Raw genomic sequence first — 16,863 nt, 5'->3', positions numbered from 1 at the left:
GCTGAATGGCCTGTTCTCGTCATTACGTTATGTAGAGCAACAGAGGAGATTAACAGGGTTGCTGGATTTAGAATTTTGTGAAAACCAGATAACCGAAAGGATGAGCCGACTGTGTTATATTATTTCACTCGCTTGATACAGCTCACCTATTTAAAATCCTGTCACTATCTGTGGCTTTTAGACTTCCTGCGACAGAAATCTCTTCCTACAAGAAGCCTCATCCTTTTTTCCGTTTGGTGGTTTAACAATTATAGTGCCGGATTTTACAAGTTCGGCCTGTCATCCAGATCGGCTCCTACACTCATTGTGCTGGCCATCAAAGTACAAAAGGATTCGCTTCACAGTGCGTTGCCTGTAGGTGACTCAGCGGTGAGTGTTGCACTGCTTAACCCCAATCATAGGATGAGAGGTGAAAAGCAGAGCAAGTTTGATGAACAAAATAAGTACAAAAGAGCTGGCAGTGGGGTGAGATTAGCAACAGCAGTCTGGATGCCTATGTGTGCTGACCTATAATGGGGTGCATCAGACTTGTCTGAAACAGCCTTGTAACTACTGTGTCCTCAATATATGGACTGTCTACTAAACATACTGACAACCGCCTACTGCCTACACAAATACAGCAAGTTCCAAGTTCAGCATACGAGATGAGAAAGTTGTTAAGTAGGTGAAATATTCTCGAAATGTAGCACTTAAAATACAGGGATGATATACTGTACATATTTCTGGGTGTTTTGTGAGTGTATTCAAGAGCACACTTGAGAGGAAGTATACCATACTTTTTAGGAAGAAGTGGAGCCGATTTCAGGGTCAAATAGATCAGAGAGGAAGAGGCGGGGGCTTTTTATTGCAAGAGGATACGTTTAACAATATTTCTGCAGTACCGCTGGAAAATAGTATGGACAATTTGTTGCAGCAATATGCTTAGTAACCAGTATATATCTTGAGGACATTCATCCAAAGTTACTTAGATTGCACCTTAGCCACTAGGCTACATGCTGGCCCCAGTTCCCATTAGAGCCATTAGTTTCACCACTGTAGAGGGGTTATATGATGGAAAGCTTTCCTGGGAACTAGCATGTCCACAGCACCCCTAGAGGTGTGTGTATGTACACTCAGTGAGCCCTTAGGTTTGGTTTAGTAATTATTAGACATGTTTTGTTTACGTCTTCTGCTGCTGTATCCTATCCACTTAGAGGTCTGACACATTGTGTGTTCACATTGTGTTCTGGATACTACTGTTATAATGTGTGGTTATTTGCGTTACTGTCACCTTCCTGTCAGCTTCGACCAGCGTGGCCCTTCACCTCTGACCTCTCTCATTAACTTTAATTTCTGTAATTTCTGCCCGCAGAACTGCAGCTCACTGGATTTTCTTTTTTTACGCACCATTCTCTGCAAACTCTGGAGACTGCTGCACGTGGAAATCCCAGGGGATCAGGAGTTTGTGAGACACTGAAAACCCTGTCTGGCACCAACAATCATTCCATGGTCAAAGTCACTTAGATCACATTTCTTCCCCATTCTGACAGTTTGTCTGAAAAACATCTGAACCATATCTGCATGCTTTTATGCATTTAGTTGCTGCCAAATGATTGGCTCATTCAATATTTGCATTAACAAGATGGTTTACACCTAATAAAGTGATCACTGTGTGTGTGTGTGTGTGTGTGTGTGTGTGTGTGTGTGTGTGTGTGCGCAAGCACACACATCTCCAAGGGGGGCATTTTCTTTTTCTTTTTTTTCCCCTGTAAAAATAATTTCTCGATCCATCCCTGTCACTGCGTGTAGGTCTTAAATGTGTTGAGTGTTACTAAGCTACACAAATCAGCAGTGCATCAATCCCCCCCACAGGAGAGCAAGGAAAAACAACAAATCTTCAAAACAACAGACATCATTTGAAAGTCTTATTTCCACATAGTCATCAGCATAAATATTTAAGAGAAATGCATTTGACGCTGTTCAATATGCATTCTCTTTAAATTCCACAATAACAGTCCTGATTGGGATCGTGCGGCCTTGAATCTGGGCCATAATTACACATCAAACGGAAATTAATTTAGAAATATTCCCTATTGGTGTACGCACTGAACTATGATAAAGCCTAAAATCTGAATATCAAACCCCTTTGGATTTCAGGACTATTACACTGTAATGGCAATTAAATTGTTCCTTGATAAATCAAGATATTTCCCTATTCCTCCCTTTCTACGGAGTTCAGATTATAGACCGAAAGATACGAGAATAGCCTGCTAGCACCTGATATCTTTAAGGTTAAAATTTGCATCGGGGTGCATTCCCTTGGGATGAAGCATTGTGGACCTAACTGACATTTTAATTAAAGTTCAAAGCAAGCCCCTTCCTTGCATGTACATTTGCTTTAATGTCAAGCAGCTTCACTGGTATTTGGGTTCAAACAGAGGAGTGAAACAGGGCAGAGGCGGCCATTCTCCCCATACGCGTGCGGCGGATTGGCGGGAGAGCGCGTTTACCTTGCTGTCCCTGCGCATCGTACACCCGCAGACCGAAGAGAGGGGGCTTCTCGCTTCTCATCAGAGTGACGTTGCCCGTAGACAGGTCCAGCTGGAAGATGGACGCGTTCATGTAGTCGGTCCAGAAGATGCGGTTTTGGTAATACGATATGCCAAAGGGGTGGTTTAATTCTTTGCCGTTGTACACCACCTAAATGGGAGACAAAAGCCAAGTCATTTCAAAACAGAAAAAAAACAAAAAAACATTTTGTGCTGTCAAACAAGCACAATGAATGTAATTTAAATGAGAAAATCAATACACAGAATCTATTTCATTTATTTTTTTAATCTGAAGTATATATCATTAAAAAAACATACTGTAAATCTAAGTTTTTATTTCAGGTACGCAATACAGTGTGGTCACTAAAGTGATAGAAATAACTCAAATACAGGGGACACATTCCTTTTAAAAATAAAATAATAATATACAGTATGTAAAAATAATATATTTTTTTACAAGCCCTTCTATTAGTGAAGTGTTTCCTGGATTCTGTAATGTAATTAATTAATTTACTACCACTGAATATGTATTTATTTGTTATTACAGTTAGTAATTCACACTTACAGGTGAAGCAGGAAAATTATGCGACTGTTGAGCAGTTTTCATAATTGTCCAATTAGTGGGTAAATTTGGCAAAAACATGCACTGTTTGAAAGGACACACAGTTGAGTCACGGAGCAAGAGTAATTTTACTAGATAGAACGGTCATGGTCAGCAATGCAAAAACAATTATCCACTATTCTGTAAATAGAAATTATTTGCCTTTTCACACTTTAAAAAGACTGCTCCACTTTTCTGTAGTTCTGTTCCCTGCTGTAAAATCCAGCTATTCCAGCATGACCAGCTTGACAAATGAGCTATCAAGCGGGTCAATCTGCTGGTTATCTGGTCATAAATCTGGTCTTGCTGGGTATGAGCTGGTCAACCAGCAACCGGCTGTTTCAAAATATACTTCAACCCGGTCAAACCGTGTCAAGCTGGGAGCCGGTCTGAACTGGTCAACCAGCTTCCAGCCATTTCAAAATCTGTTTATTTTAGCAGGGTTTACTCACCATTCTGTTTGTGCCGTTGAGAAAGACCTTCTCGATGTGGTCGTAGTAGGCATCGCACCAGTACATGGTGTTGGTCCCATGGTCCAATGCCAGGCCATTGGGCCATAGCATGCTGGAGGTGACAAATATCTGCCGGTTGGACCCGTCCATCCAGGCCCTCTCTATCCTCCCGATGCTGTCATTCACCTCATCCTCCTCCCAGTCAGTCCAGTACATCCAACTTCATGGTCCATGAAAAACAAGACGGAGAACCAGCAGTCAACCTGACAACCAACTTGGCTTTTTATTAATTAATCCTTTATTTAACCAGGGGGGATCCGTTGAGAACGTGTTCTCTTTCCAAGGACACCCTGGGAGAAATGCCAGAGAGAGCAGCTGCAAGTGGGGCGAGAAAGAGAGAGAGCAGGGGTAAAGCCCCTGGAGCAGTTTTGGGGTTAAGGGCCTTGCTCAAGGGCCCAATGGCAGGGACCCACTCCAGATGCAGGTCAGCATCCCTATATGCTAACCAGGTCTGCTCAAACCAGCAACTCTGCAGTTGCCAGTCGAATATCCTTCCACGAGGCTACCCTATTAGTCCATTCTGCTACCGTTAAGGAGCATCCATCCATCCCTCCATTTGAGGCAACAGCTCAACCCACTAAACCATCCTGCCGCCCCTTTAAGGAACAGAAAAGTAAAAAATAAAAAATGAAAACTCGTGGAAGGGAGAGAGGTGGGATTTCTCTGGAGTCGCCACAAGGGTTAAAGTAATTACTTGACTCAATATTCAGTGAGGTAATTAAGACCAGAAGATGAATGAGTAATTGGGTCCTCCCTGGGTCGGGATGTGTGTGTCAACCATTTTAATTTAATGTGGCTAAAGTGTTTTCAGACACCCAGAGCCAAAGGGACCCCTGTGATCTATAAAGAAATCAGCTAGACCAACAAGATAAGACCTTCTATTAAATGCAAATATTGTTCCCGTTTCTAACGGCAATTAATAATATGATACCCTTGGCATTATTTATTTATTCATGTTTGGGGCTGAATTTAGCATCAATAATTTTCCCGACTACAATTCTCAGAGGTATAAAGAATGAGGAAGGTTTTCGGCGCGTCTGCATTCACGCCCCCTCCCCCCCCCCCCCCCCACCCCCACCCCCAACCCTTTTGCATGATGGGATTTGAAGTCGTCATTCCATCAAAAGAGCAACGGCACACTATCCATATCATCAGCGAACAAGGCGGGCAGCATGTTGGGGGCGCGAGACGGAGCCGGCCAGCGGGGAATGGAGCCTTCGTCTCGGTGTGTCTCCGCGACCCCGTGATTAATGCCATGCACACGGGGGAATGCTGTGACTGGCGGCTCAAGACCGACTCCCAGACAGCGTGAATGAAAGGGAGAAAAAAATGATGAAAACGATAAGTCCTAAGTGGTAATATCACGCCTTATCATGTTAACACAGACGGGAAGAGACAGCATGTGATGGACAGATCTGAGGGGGATGACAGAGAAGGAAAAAAAGGGACAGGCCTGTGCATTTTTTTGATCAGCATGATCCGCCCCATGGAGGATATCAAGACGGTAATCGCCTTCAGATTTCAGATGAATGGGTGTGATATCATTTACCTTTAACCCCTCACAGCATGTCCATTCCTGCCCTCTGGCAATGTTCCCACTCAACACCAGCACCTCAACCCAACACCAACACCAAATAACAACACCCTACCCAATACCAGCACCCAATAACAACACCCCCATCCAATACCAGCACCCAATACCCCTACCCAACTCCAGCAACCAATATCAACACCCCTACCCAACACCAACACCCAATAGCAACACCCAATAACAACACCCCCATCCAACACCAGCACCCAATAGCCCTACCCACCACCAGCAACCAATAACAACACCCCTACCCAACACCAGCCACCAATAACAACACCCCCACCTAATGCCAACACTCAATAACTATACCCCCAACCAACGCCAACACCCAATAACAACACCCCATCTAACACCAGCAACCAATACTAACACCTCTACCCAACACCAGAACCAGCACCCAATACCCCTGCCCAACACCAACACCCAATACTAACACCCCACCCAACGCCAACATCCAATAACAACACCCCCACCCAACACCCGATAGCAACACCAACACCTAATACTAACACCCCACCCAACACCAGCACCCAATACCAACACCTCCACCCAACACCAGCACCCAATACCCCCACTAAAGACCAGCACCCAGTACTAACACCCTCATCCAACACCAGCACCCAAAGCTAACACCCCCACCCAACACCAGCACCCCCACCTGACACCGTGCAAACCTAATACCAAAACCAATACCCCCACCCAACACCAGCACCCAACACCAACACCCCCACCCGACACCAGCACCCAACACCAACACACAACACCAACACCCCCACCCAACACCAGCACCCAATACCAACACCTCCACCCAACACCAGCACCCAATACCCCCACTAAAGACCAGCACCCAGTACTAACACCCTCATCCAACACCAGCACCCAAAGCTAACACCCCCACCCAACACCAGCACCCCCACCTGACACCGTGCAAACCTAATACCAAAACCAATACCCCCACCCAACACCAGCACCCAACACCAACACCCCCACCCGACACCAGCACCCAACACCAACACGCAACACCAACACCCCCACCCAACACCAGCACCCAATACCAAAACCAATACTCCCAACCAACACTCCCACCAAAAACCAACACCCAACACCAACACGCAACACCAACACCAACACCCCCACCCGACACCAGCACCCAACACCAACACGCAACACCAACACCCCCAGCCGACACCAGCACCCAACACGCAACACCAACACCCCCACACAACACCAGCACCCAATACCAAAACCAATACCCCCAACCAACACTCCCACCAAAAACCAACACCCAACACCCTCACCCGACACCAGCACCAAACACCAACACCCCCACCCAACACCAGCACCCAATACCAAAACCAATACCCCCAACCAACACTCCCACCAAAAACCAACACCCAACACCAACACCCCCACCCGACACCAGCACCAAACACCAACACCCCCACCCAACACCAGCACCTGATACAAAAACCAATACCCCCAACCAACACTCCCACCAAAAACCAACATCCAACACCAGCACCCCAAACATTACCACATCATCAGCAGCCAATGCAGATCCACTAGCCAAACCAAGCTCATTCTATTACAGCGATGAGATCATAAGAAATTCAAGACGATAGGGGAAATGCAGTCTTTTAGTAGCGACAGTCTTTTTCGGGGGGAAGGGGTTGAGCAGTCAAACGGTTAAAGATGTAGCCGCCTTTCGGCCTCTCTCAGCAGCAGCGCATGCGAACCCTGGGAGTGGGGGGGAAGCAGGCCCCGACCCCGGCACCTTTTAACGAACCAACATCACGCGCGTGCAGCCACATAAATTACAATACCCAGGTCTATAAACCCATCTGCCTGACATTTGAACAAGCCGTGTTTGCATGGGGGAGAGAAGTCAGCTGTGTGCTAAAAAGAACGGCTTCTGTATGGGGCGTGAGGTGAGGGGTGAGGGACCTTTGGCTTCCAATGATGGCTGCGGTTTTAGCACCGTCATCATAAAAAAATAAAAAATAATAAAAACAATGTTGTTTTAAAAAAAACAGCTCACGCTAGGTTTTGAAACAGCTGGCAGGTGGTTGACCAGTTCAGCTGCGCAGATCATGATTTGACCAACTCAAGCTATGTTTTGAAACAGATGGTAATCTCAAGCCAGTCATAGCTGGGCTTTTCACAAGGGTGCTGTTGTACTGTAGCACAGGTCACTGTCCATTTCAAAGTTAACAAAATGTATATGCCGTCACTGGATTGTAAAAAGACATCCTGTTAATGCATCCAGGGTCACTATGTACATGTCATGAGAGGCTGTATTTCACTTAAGGCACGGTAAGTGAAAACATAACATGCCTTCAAATCCCTATCGTTGTGTTTCGCTTTGGCGTAGTGCTGCCTGACTTCAAGCGCACACATCCACGCAAAACACGGCCTGAACGATCACCGTTTGCCGGCCTGTCAAAGCTAACGGATTACGGCTGGATATAGCAAGATGCCGATATTTCACATTGACTGTCTGAAAGATATCGAGGTACAATTTGACGGGAGCTACCGAATGTTTTCGGTTTGTTCTGACACCAATCCTGCGTGTATACCTCTTCTGTGCGGTGTGTGTTTCTCCTCTGCTTGTCATACGAAGAGAGCTCAGAAGTGCATGAGAGTCCATCACTTTGCCAGACCTGAACAGCTTTCCCCCGGAATAATATGATAATTTGTCAGAGAAAAACAAAACAAAAACAAACTCGGAGCATATAAATGCTTCAAATACGGTGCACTCATAGCTGACAGACTGTGCACATGGATAACAAAACTATGCAACGGGTGTAGTCGGTACATCACCCGAGACTGAACTTTTAAAAATATATATCGGGCTTGGTCTGTCTTTTCCATGTTCAGACATACACATTCCTTTAATAAATGCCTTGCTGTCCAGAGGTCTCGGTTTGTTGGATGTGTGGATGTGTGCGTGTGAAGCACCTACTATAAAAAGAAGAAGATATAATTTATTGAACCCCATTGGGTAATATGCCCCCTGCATTTGACCCATCCTAGTTGGGGAGCAATGCAGGCTTAAGGGCCTCACTCAAGGGCCTCGCTGTTATCATGGCTACACCAGTGCTTGAACCACCAACCTTTCAGGGTCCCAGTCGTGTACAGTACCTTTGCCACTAGGCTACAGGCTGCCCCCACCAGAACTCGAGGACCGGTTTGAGGGAAACTATCCGATACACAAACCTGGCCTCAAACGTTTAAGCTTCTTATGTCAGAGTTAGACACCCCATGTTACTGCTACCGGAGCAGTTCATGGCATTATCGTCTCCACATTCCCACTCAGCTTTCTTTTTTTAAAACTGCACAAAATCATACTTCAGCCCTTTTGCCCTCTCAAATATGAAAGCAAATAAAAAGGTATTTTGTAAGCTTGGTGCATACGCGTGCGCTCACACACACACATACACACACACAATTCTTCTGCACAACCTATTCTTGCTAGAACTTCATTTTTTTTCAAGGAAAAATCAAATGGAAAAAAAAAACACTGAAAGTGGAATGGTAACAAGAGAGCATAGCACTATGGGATTGTTGGCCATCTACTGAAGTTCCAGTCTACCTTTATGCATGTATGGTACTTGTTTTCTAGGCATGTGGTTTTCACAAGTGTTTCACATTAATGCATTTTCATTCAACTGAATGCCTTGTTTTCAAAGCAAGTCAGTTACTTTTAAAGCCACACCCCTAGATACACAGAAGTCGATAGCCCCTTCAAAACAGGAGACTGGTTTCAGAGTCAGCAATCCCATAATACACTGATGCATTGTCTACATAAACAAAAGCCTTCGCCTAATTGAAATTAAAATCATCTTTAAAATCATTTTGATACAGGAACCCAATTAGACATTCATAATTTCCCATTTCCCATTTTAATTTATTTTTCTTTTATGTCCTTTCCATTGGAGGTTTCTTTTGATTGATCTTTTTTTCCTCTTTCTTTATTTTTCTCTCTTTATTGTCTTTCTTTTTTAATCTTCCCACATTTAGTCCCATTGGTGGTGGGTTGTCTCTTGTGACATAATGTATTACACCCATACACGGGGTACAAAGGAGAGGGGTTTGAACGGTATCTCGGTGTGCTCAGATCAAGAGTCGATGGATTCACACGTTCTCCTTCACACCCATTGAGAGTGATAATGAGTCAGACTCCTGGCCATCAGATCCATCTCATTATCGCCGACACCAATTTAGCTTTCGGACGAACGTGACCCCACAACCCACGCGTACTTTCTGTTGCGTTTCCAGCTCTCCGGAGGCTTTGTGCGGGGCAGGCAAACTTTTCTTTTGCGCGATGTAATGGGATCATGGCTAAGCCATGAGGTTAGTTTCTGGTAAGAGTACAGAGTGAACCATGGCAGTAAATCAATGCCTTACAAAAAACTTGGCTTTAGTTTAAATCCTACTTATGAATCTTCCCGTAGATGGGTTGAATGAATAAATTTAGAATTCCTTCTTTTGTCTTCAGTGTTTTTTGTTGCACACATGTGTTTAAGTATGTTAAGGGGGTGTGTGTGTGCATGTGTGTGTGTGTGTGTGCTAGAAGCTGGAGGACTTGGAACTTATCCAATACATAACTCTGCCCTTAAATGTTTAAGCTCTTTATGTCACCACACTCCTGTTATTGCAGCTGTGGGAGTGTGTGTGTGTGTTTGTGTGTGCGTGCGTGTGTGCGTGTGTGTGTGTGTGTGTGTGTGTGTGTAAGTGTGTGCGTGTGTATGTATATGTATGTGTGTATGGGTCTGTGTGTGTGTGTATGTGTGTGTGTGTGTGTATGTGTATGTGTGAGTGAGAGTGTGTGTGTGAGAGAGAGAGAGAGGGAGAGGGAGAGAGAGAGAGAGGGGGGGGGGGGGTGTTTGTAGCCCATTTCTTTGTGGTTTGACAGATGATGCTTGCACACACATACTAAATGCTCAAATCATGCATCCTGTTCCGTGTTTCGTGTTTGTACTGTTCATTTTTAAAACTCATTAAAACTCTTTGGTTAGTTCTATAAAAGGATGAATCCAGGAAAGAGTGCCTGGTCAAGTCAAGCATTCATAAAATTGTTTTTCTCTTGGTGAGACCAATTTAATGGTCTTGATTAACACCCTTCCCTGGTGTTAATTTTCAAACAGCCATTTATAATTGATGTATTTCTTTGTCTGTGTTATTCAAGAGCTCATAATTGCAGCCTTCTGAATGCCCGAGGTGATAGATCAATAGATTTTCAACAGTGAGAGAGTTCTCAGCAAGGATGGGGGGTGGAATATGGGTTAACTTTGATGGCCTTTGTTTCCTGAATGGTTGGCCATTCTGGTTAATCAAACCACATTCTAACACTTTCCTATATACACTCACTGAGCACTTAATAACACCTGTACACCTACTTATTCATGCAATTATCTAATCAGCCAATTGTGTAGCAGCAATGCATATAATCATGCAGATACGGGCCAGGAGCTTCAGTTAATGTTTATATCAACCATGGACTTTGACCATGGAATGAGTGTTGGTGCCAGACAGGGTGGTTTGATTATCTCAGAAACCGCTGATCTCCCAGGATTTTAACGCACAGCAGTCTCCAGAGTTAGTAGAGAATGGTGTAGAAGACAAGAAACATTATGAACAGGAGTTCTGCAGGCAGAAAAAACTTGTTACTGAGAGAGGTCAGAGGAGAATGGCCAGACTGGTCAAAGCTGACAGGAAGGTCACAGTAACGCAAATAGCCACAAATTACAACAGTGATAGAAGAGCCATCTCTGTACACGCAATGCGTCAAACCTCTAAGTAGATAGTCTACAGCAGCAGAATACGTCTAAAAATAAGTCTAATAAATACCTAATAAAGTGCTCACTGAGTGCAGTTTAATGTGGATAAAAAAATTGTTCAAATCTAAAGGGTGAGGTCAGAACTTGATTGATTTCTCACAGAATTCCCCAGCACTGAACCTTATGGGGCACCTATCGCGAGATGAGACATAAGCTTGTGCAGGTCCAAAAGCTTCTGTAACCAACGTGAGCGTCTTGTTACCAGTGACTTCCATTGAGTAGGATGCACAGCCAATGGCAGCATGTTGGTGGTAGCAGTGGAGTAACAATAGTTGAGAGGATTGTGAAGATTTTCTCAGGGTTATCCGAACAAGTATCGATTTCCCCTGAGTAGTAAGTCGTTTTGGAAACCATTATAGCAGAGGAGTAAGAGAGGAGTGTGCAGAAGTCAAAGTAAGTCTATATTTAATGCTATTCCTGTCAGGTTTCGGATAGCTATGGGCTATAGGAAGACGGCTTTGGCAGCCCAGACATGTTTAAGCAGCGGGAAGGCCTGCCAATGACAGAAGATATGAGAATCAGTTCCAGAGTCAGTTGAGAAGTTTAAGAAAGTCTACATTGATGGCAAGGAAGGTAATTACCAAGGACAAGTAACTAGCCAGAGGAAGTATATGAAACACTAGAAGAGTTCAGGAGGATGTCAGCTGAAAGAGTCAACAAGAACAAGGCAAAGTCACGGTCAGACGCATGCTGAGAGATGATTGCGCACGTACTCACGCAACAGTCTCTTCTGAAGACCACGGCAGGCCGAGTGCCTTTGCGTGTGGGCGAGGACTAAGCCGGAGAGTGGCTTAAGGGAAAAAAAAAGGAGTGGGAGGAAGCTGACTCGGGACTGCTGAGTAGGATATTAAAGGTGCCCATTAGAACCAATGAATAACTGCCATTGTTCTTCAGAGCCAAGATGGATGTCAGGCTTGTATAGAAGGCTGCCAAGATGCCCTATAGGGGGTGATAAAAGTGCAATGGGGTTAGGAATTCAGTCTTAGCGACGCATTGATTAGGAATGGGAAGAAGGGTGTTACCATACCTCATTTAGCCTCCTGCTGCTGACACATGTGGAGCAGGAACGGTCAGAGAATGAGTCACTGGACTGAAGTGGTGCAAATAGCAGAAGAGCGGCCAAAGCCTCAGAAAGAACAAGGAACAGGATAGAAAGAAAAGAGGCACAGACATTGACTCACTGAGGCTGCTGTGTCACATAATGGGTGAATAAGACAAGTTGGATGGAGCTAGCTCAGCTGAAGTTGACTCACGGTGAAATCCTCTTCTGTGTTGCCTGTCTCGGTTACCTGCTGTATGGAATGAGTCAGCCATATAAAACAGAAAGTAGACTTTCCCAGCCACTGTTCTGTATGTTGCCTGCCATTGCCTATTGTATGATGACAGTAGCAATACATTCGAAATATCCAGTTTCCGTTCCTAACCAATTGCAACGTGCTATTCAAAACTAGACACCTAGACAACAAGCTGACACTTGAGGTAAAACATATACAGTTATATGCAATAGGCTATAATTCCTACACAATCAGCTGATATGGAAGGAAAATTCCTTGAAATTAAACTACAGAGTCAAAACAACAAAAATTGCAATACTTTTGCATTTAACTGCATATATCTTTTCTATTTAAAGAAACAAAAGTTATTTATAATGGATAAAATATTACTCTGCATGGGTTGGTCGGATTCCAAAGGGAAACCTAACTCAGACTCATTAGCGAGAATGGATTCAGTATTGCATTGATCTTCAAAAGAAACATAACTAGACAGTGTAGATCGATAAACAGCCCGGCTGAGAATAAAGGTTGTAAAAAAGCCGTCTGAAATAGTACGCATTAATCTTTAGCACATTTCTTCCGTTGCCCAAATAACTGCCCAGAAGGGTATTGTGTTAATGTGCCACAATGGAAGCAATATTTTTTTATAATTGAAATGTTTGAGAAAATTGTGCTTTCTCTTGCATGCTGAATTCATAAGGCTAAATGTGAACATACGCATACAAAGTGAGGTGGCCAGCAGTATGGGGTGGTACTGGAGAGCCTTTGACAACAGTCGGATTTACGCATTGTATGTACACACACACACACACACACACACACACATATATATATATATATATACCCACACGCATAGTACATGCTGTGTATACACCCAGCGACCACTTTATTATGTACAGCTTTCTAGTACAGAATATCCAGAATTATCCGTGGTGTGGATCACTGGCATGTTCATGGAACCAGCTTGAGATGACGTGTGCTTTGCCACATGGTGTGTTGTCCTTTCAGACGATGGGTTGGACCGTAGCCATGAACGGTTGTACATGGTAAGCGACAATATTCAGGTAGGCTGAGGCACCGATGATCAATTTGTATTCATATGTGCCAAGAAAACAATACCCACACCATTACACCACCACCACTGGCCTGAATCGTTGACACGAGGCAGGACGGATCCATGGATTCATGTTGTTTACACCAAATTCTGACCCTACCATCTCCATGTTGCAGCAGAAATTGAGATTCATCAGACCAAAGTTTTTCCAATCTTCAACTGTCCATGTTTGGTGGGCCTGTGTGGACTGTAGCCTCAGTTTACTGTTCTTAGCTAACAGGAGTGGTCTTCTGTTGCTGTAGCCCATCCACTTCAAGGTTCAATGTGTTGTGTGTTCAGAGATGCTCTTGCGCATACCACTGTTGTAACGCATCAGTATTTGAGTGACAATCGCCTTCCTGTTAGATTGAAACAGTCTGGCCTAACCACCCCATCTGGTGCCAACAATCATTCCAAGTCACGGACAGATCATATTTCTTCCCCATTCTGATGTTTGGACTGAGCCTCTTGACCATGTCTGCATGCTTCTATGCACCAAGTTGCTGCCACATGATTTGCTGATTAGGTATTTGGTATCCTTAACAACCTGACGTACAGGTCTGCCAAATTAAGCAGTCATTTGATTTTGCATTGAGATGCAAGTAGTCGTCCATCAATCAATGGCTCAAACATGTTTAAACAGCAACGGTTTAAAAATGAGTGCTACTGCATATTACATTCACGTATTCGAGCGTGGCGAAAAATACGCGGAGAAAACTGCCCAGGTAAAGATAAAAGCATTTCCGTGCTCATTATTCCTTATTTTCTCAACGCAGCATGTCTGACAGAAGCATATCGTCTGTCTAATCAATGACTAAGGCACTTAGATATCTTATTTGCATGGCGGCTGTGCGGCTCTCTAATGATGCCAGCGAGAGGGTAAAGTGGCCTGAGAGATGCGTAATTGAATCAGCCTCTCTGAGAGAGGAGCGGAGTATCTCCGTAACAGCCTGGCTATTCACGGGCAGGCGCGGCTCCGCGTGTCGCAAATAACCTCCCAGTCACGCCTTTTCCCTCAAAGAAAAAAAAAAAAGAAATCTGCGCCGTGTTATTAGCGAATGTGCGATTCGCGCCGTCGCGCCCACGGAAAACCATGGCGGTTCCTTCAGCATGCGACGAGACTTGGAGGATCGCTACGAGCAACAGAGATTCCAATTGGATCCAGCAAAACAAAAAGAAAAAAAAGTAATAAAAAACTCTGACCTTACCTCTAGGCACAAATGATACATTTTATTACACTTTCCTCTTTCAGAAAAGTAATTAAATCAAACAAAACAAGACCTGTAAACCATATGTGGCTACAAATACAACCACAGCAGTGAAGAACATTTGGAATTTGACATTAATTTATCTGTTAAGAACTCTCCAGAAGCCACTGCAATAGGAACAAAATGGCTGCCAGATACCAACCTCTTAGCTTAGCCGAGGGGGGGCTGAACATACATCAGCAGTACATGCCAGAGCACAATGCACCCCCAAGCAGCTGTTGGTATTATAAGAGGCTCGCTGTGTGTGGCCATTGTGGTTGTACACATATATTAGTACCCCCCCCTGTCTGAAGTACCAAGGCAGAGCTCCTCACATTGGCTATTTTTAAATTGATTTTCACCTTTGGCGGGCGTGTTGGCTTGGCACCAGCGTGTTCGCCCCAGGGGCCCTGGCGTTAGCGCTAAGAAAAACCCGAAGCTGGAAAAATCGCGTGCGAAGGCACGACATTGAGGAGATTTAGGACCCAGGTCTCTGAGCAGTGGACTCGATTTTCACATGAATGAGAGTCCCCGGAAACTCTGTCTCCTTCTCTCTCTCTCTCTCTCTTTCCTTCTCTCTCTCTCTCTCCTTCTCTCGCTCGCTTACGCAGGCCGAGCACGTTCGGAGGGGGGCACGAGGAGTCTCGAGGTGCCCCCGAAGCGGAGCCCGAAATACAAAAACGCACGCCTGATGGGTCGCTCGAAGTGACCCAAACCCCCCCCCCCCCCCCCGCTCTGCTGAGAAAGCCACTCTTTAAAATGCAATGCCGGTATTGTCTAGAACAACACCATGGGGACGCTAGCTAGCGGCAAGCAGTGTATACCCTTTGACAGGCAGTTAGCATCGGGCCTGTTCTGAATGCTTAGCGTTTAGCGCTGGCTTTCCACAGGGCTTCTGCACTACATCGCTGTGAGCGTTTCTCTTGCACAACACGCTCGCTTACCGGAGACCGAATCTCTGGATTTCTCCATTCGGTCAATTATATAGTGTACCCCGACCACTTCGACTTAAAATATTCACAGGCCCAAGGCCCATAAATATATGTGTTCTACTTTCCAGCACTAAAGCAATACATCAGGAAAGTGGGAAAGATGTGCCAACTTTTGGAGGTCTATTTAATTTTTTTTTTCTGGCAGGTCGTAGTGACATGACTTGGCCGCTTAAATTTGTCTGACAGCGCTCCGTTTCCTTAACAAATTTCAGCAAATGATGTTTTCTGCAACTTGCAGAATTTCCAATTGCCTGAAACAACACGAATTTGGCAGCTGGTGAAATGTAAGGAAATGCAAGAAAGACATTTTTTAAAAAGTTCAGCATTGTCTTTTAACTCGGAGATAAGGGAAGTGATGAGCTTTGGGATTAGACAGCGAGCTGCGGCCTGTTAAAGTAAGCGATTCCTGACCGTAGGCGGAGCCGTACGAGGGTAGATCGCTGTTCTGCTATCTGGGCTCGGATATCAGCAATTACCGCGAAGGTGATAGCATTCTGAAATAAACAAAAACACAGGGGAGGAGACTTGAAAGATGGAAAGGCTTCCAAGATCCAACCGAATCACGGTCTTGTCTGTTCCGTGCAATCGTGCAGGAAGGCTTTTGTTCGATGGGATTGAGGCGGACTGATAACATCGGTGCGCGATTTGGCCGACTGGTTTTCAAACTCGTCCGATAATTACGGCAACGCCGTCAAACCCTAAAAAGGAGTTATTACAGGGAAGTACCATTTGCACTGGTGATGCAAATGGTCACCCATACCAACTAGAGCAAGTTAAATCATGCGCTCAATATTCCTCCCTTTGAAATGACTAAAGCATCTCATCTACACGCTGAACAGCAGTCTAACCACGCTGAACTGAAATTCATCGACATGTCTCTGCTATAATGGGAACTATAAAACAAAATTCCAGCACACTTGCCAATACCTACTCAAGAAACAAGAGCAATCACTGTTCACGGTATTTGACATAAAACAACCACAAGGTGTTTGATCGGTGTATCAATAGACATTATCCCGGCATTAAATTTTAATTTCTGTCAAAAGCAATCTCTCAGTTGCAGGTCAATTAACCAGGCAAGAGTTTCATACAGTATATCTTACTTATTGTCCCAGTATTGTAAATGGCGTTGAAGCAGGAATGATCCGCTTTCTCCTTTGTTAATTTTTTTTTTCCTTCTTCGCA

The 16,863-nt window shown here is 44.6% G+C and overlaps 1 protein-coding gene across 1 annotated transcript in view; it reads right to left on the bottom strand.

Annotated features, from left to right (window-relative positions):
* LOC133123174 (low-density lipoprotein receptor-related protein 1B-like) overlaps nt 1–16,863 on the bottom strand; it is a 484,946-nt gene that overhangs the window by 262,400 nt on the left and 205,683 nt on the right. The window contains exons 12-13 of the mRNA XM_061233491.1: nt 3,582–3,801; nt 2,490–2,679 (exon numbers count right to left, since the gene is read on the bottom strand). Of these exons, the coding sequence (XP_061089475.1) occupies nt 2,490–2,679; nt 3,582–3,801 (410 nt within the window). The remainder of the gene's footprint in view (nt 1–2,489; nt 2,680–3,581; nt 3,802–16,863) is intronic.

Source organism: Conger conger, chromosome 3 (assembly GCF_963514075.1).
Source record: "Conger conger chromosome 3, fConCon1.1, whole genome shotgun sequence".
NCBI classification, from domain to species: Eukaryota; Metazoa; Chordata; class Actinopteri; order Anguilliformes; family Congridae; genus Conger; species Conger conger.
The sequence above is the reverse complement of the archived record's forward strand: the minus strand, read 5'-3'. Positions and strand labels throughout refer to the sequence as shown.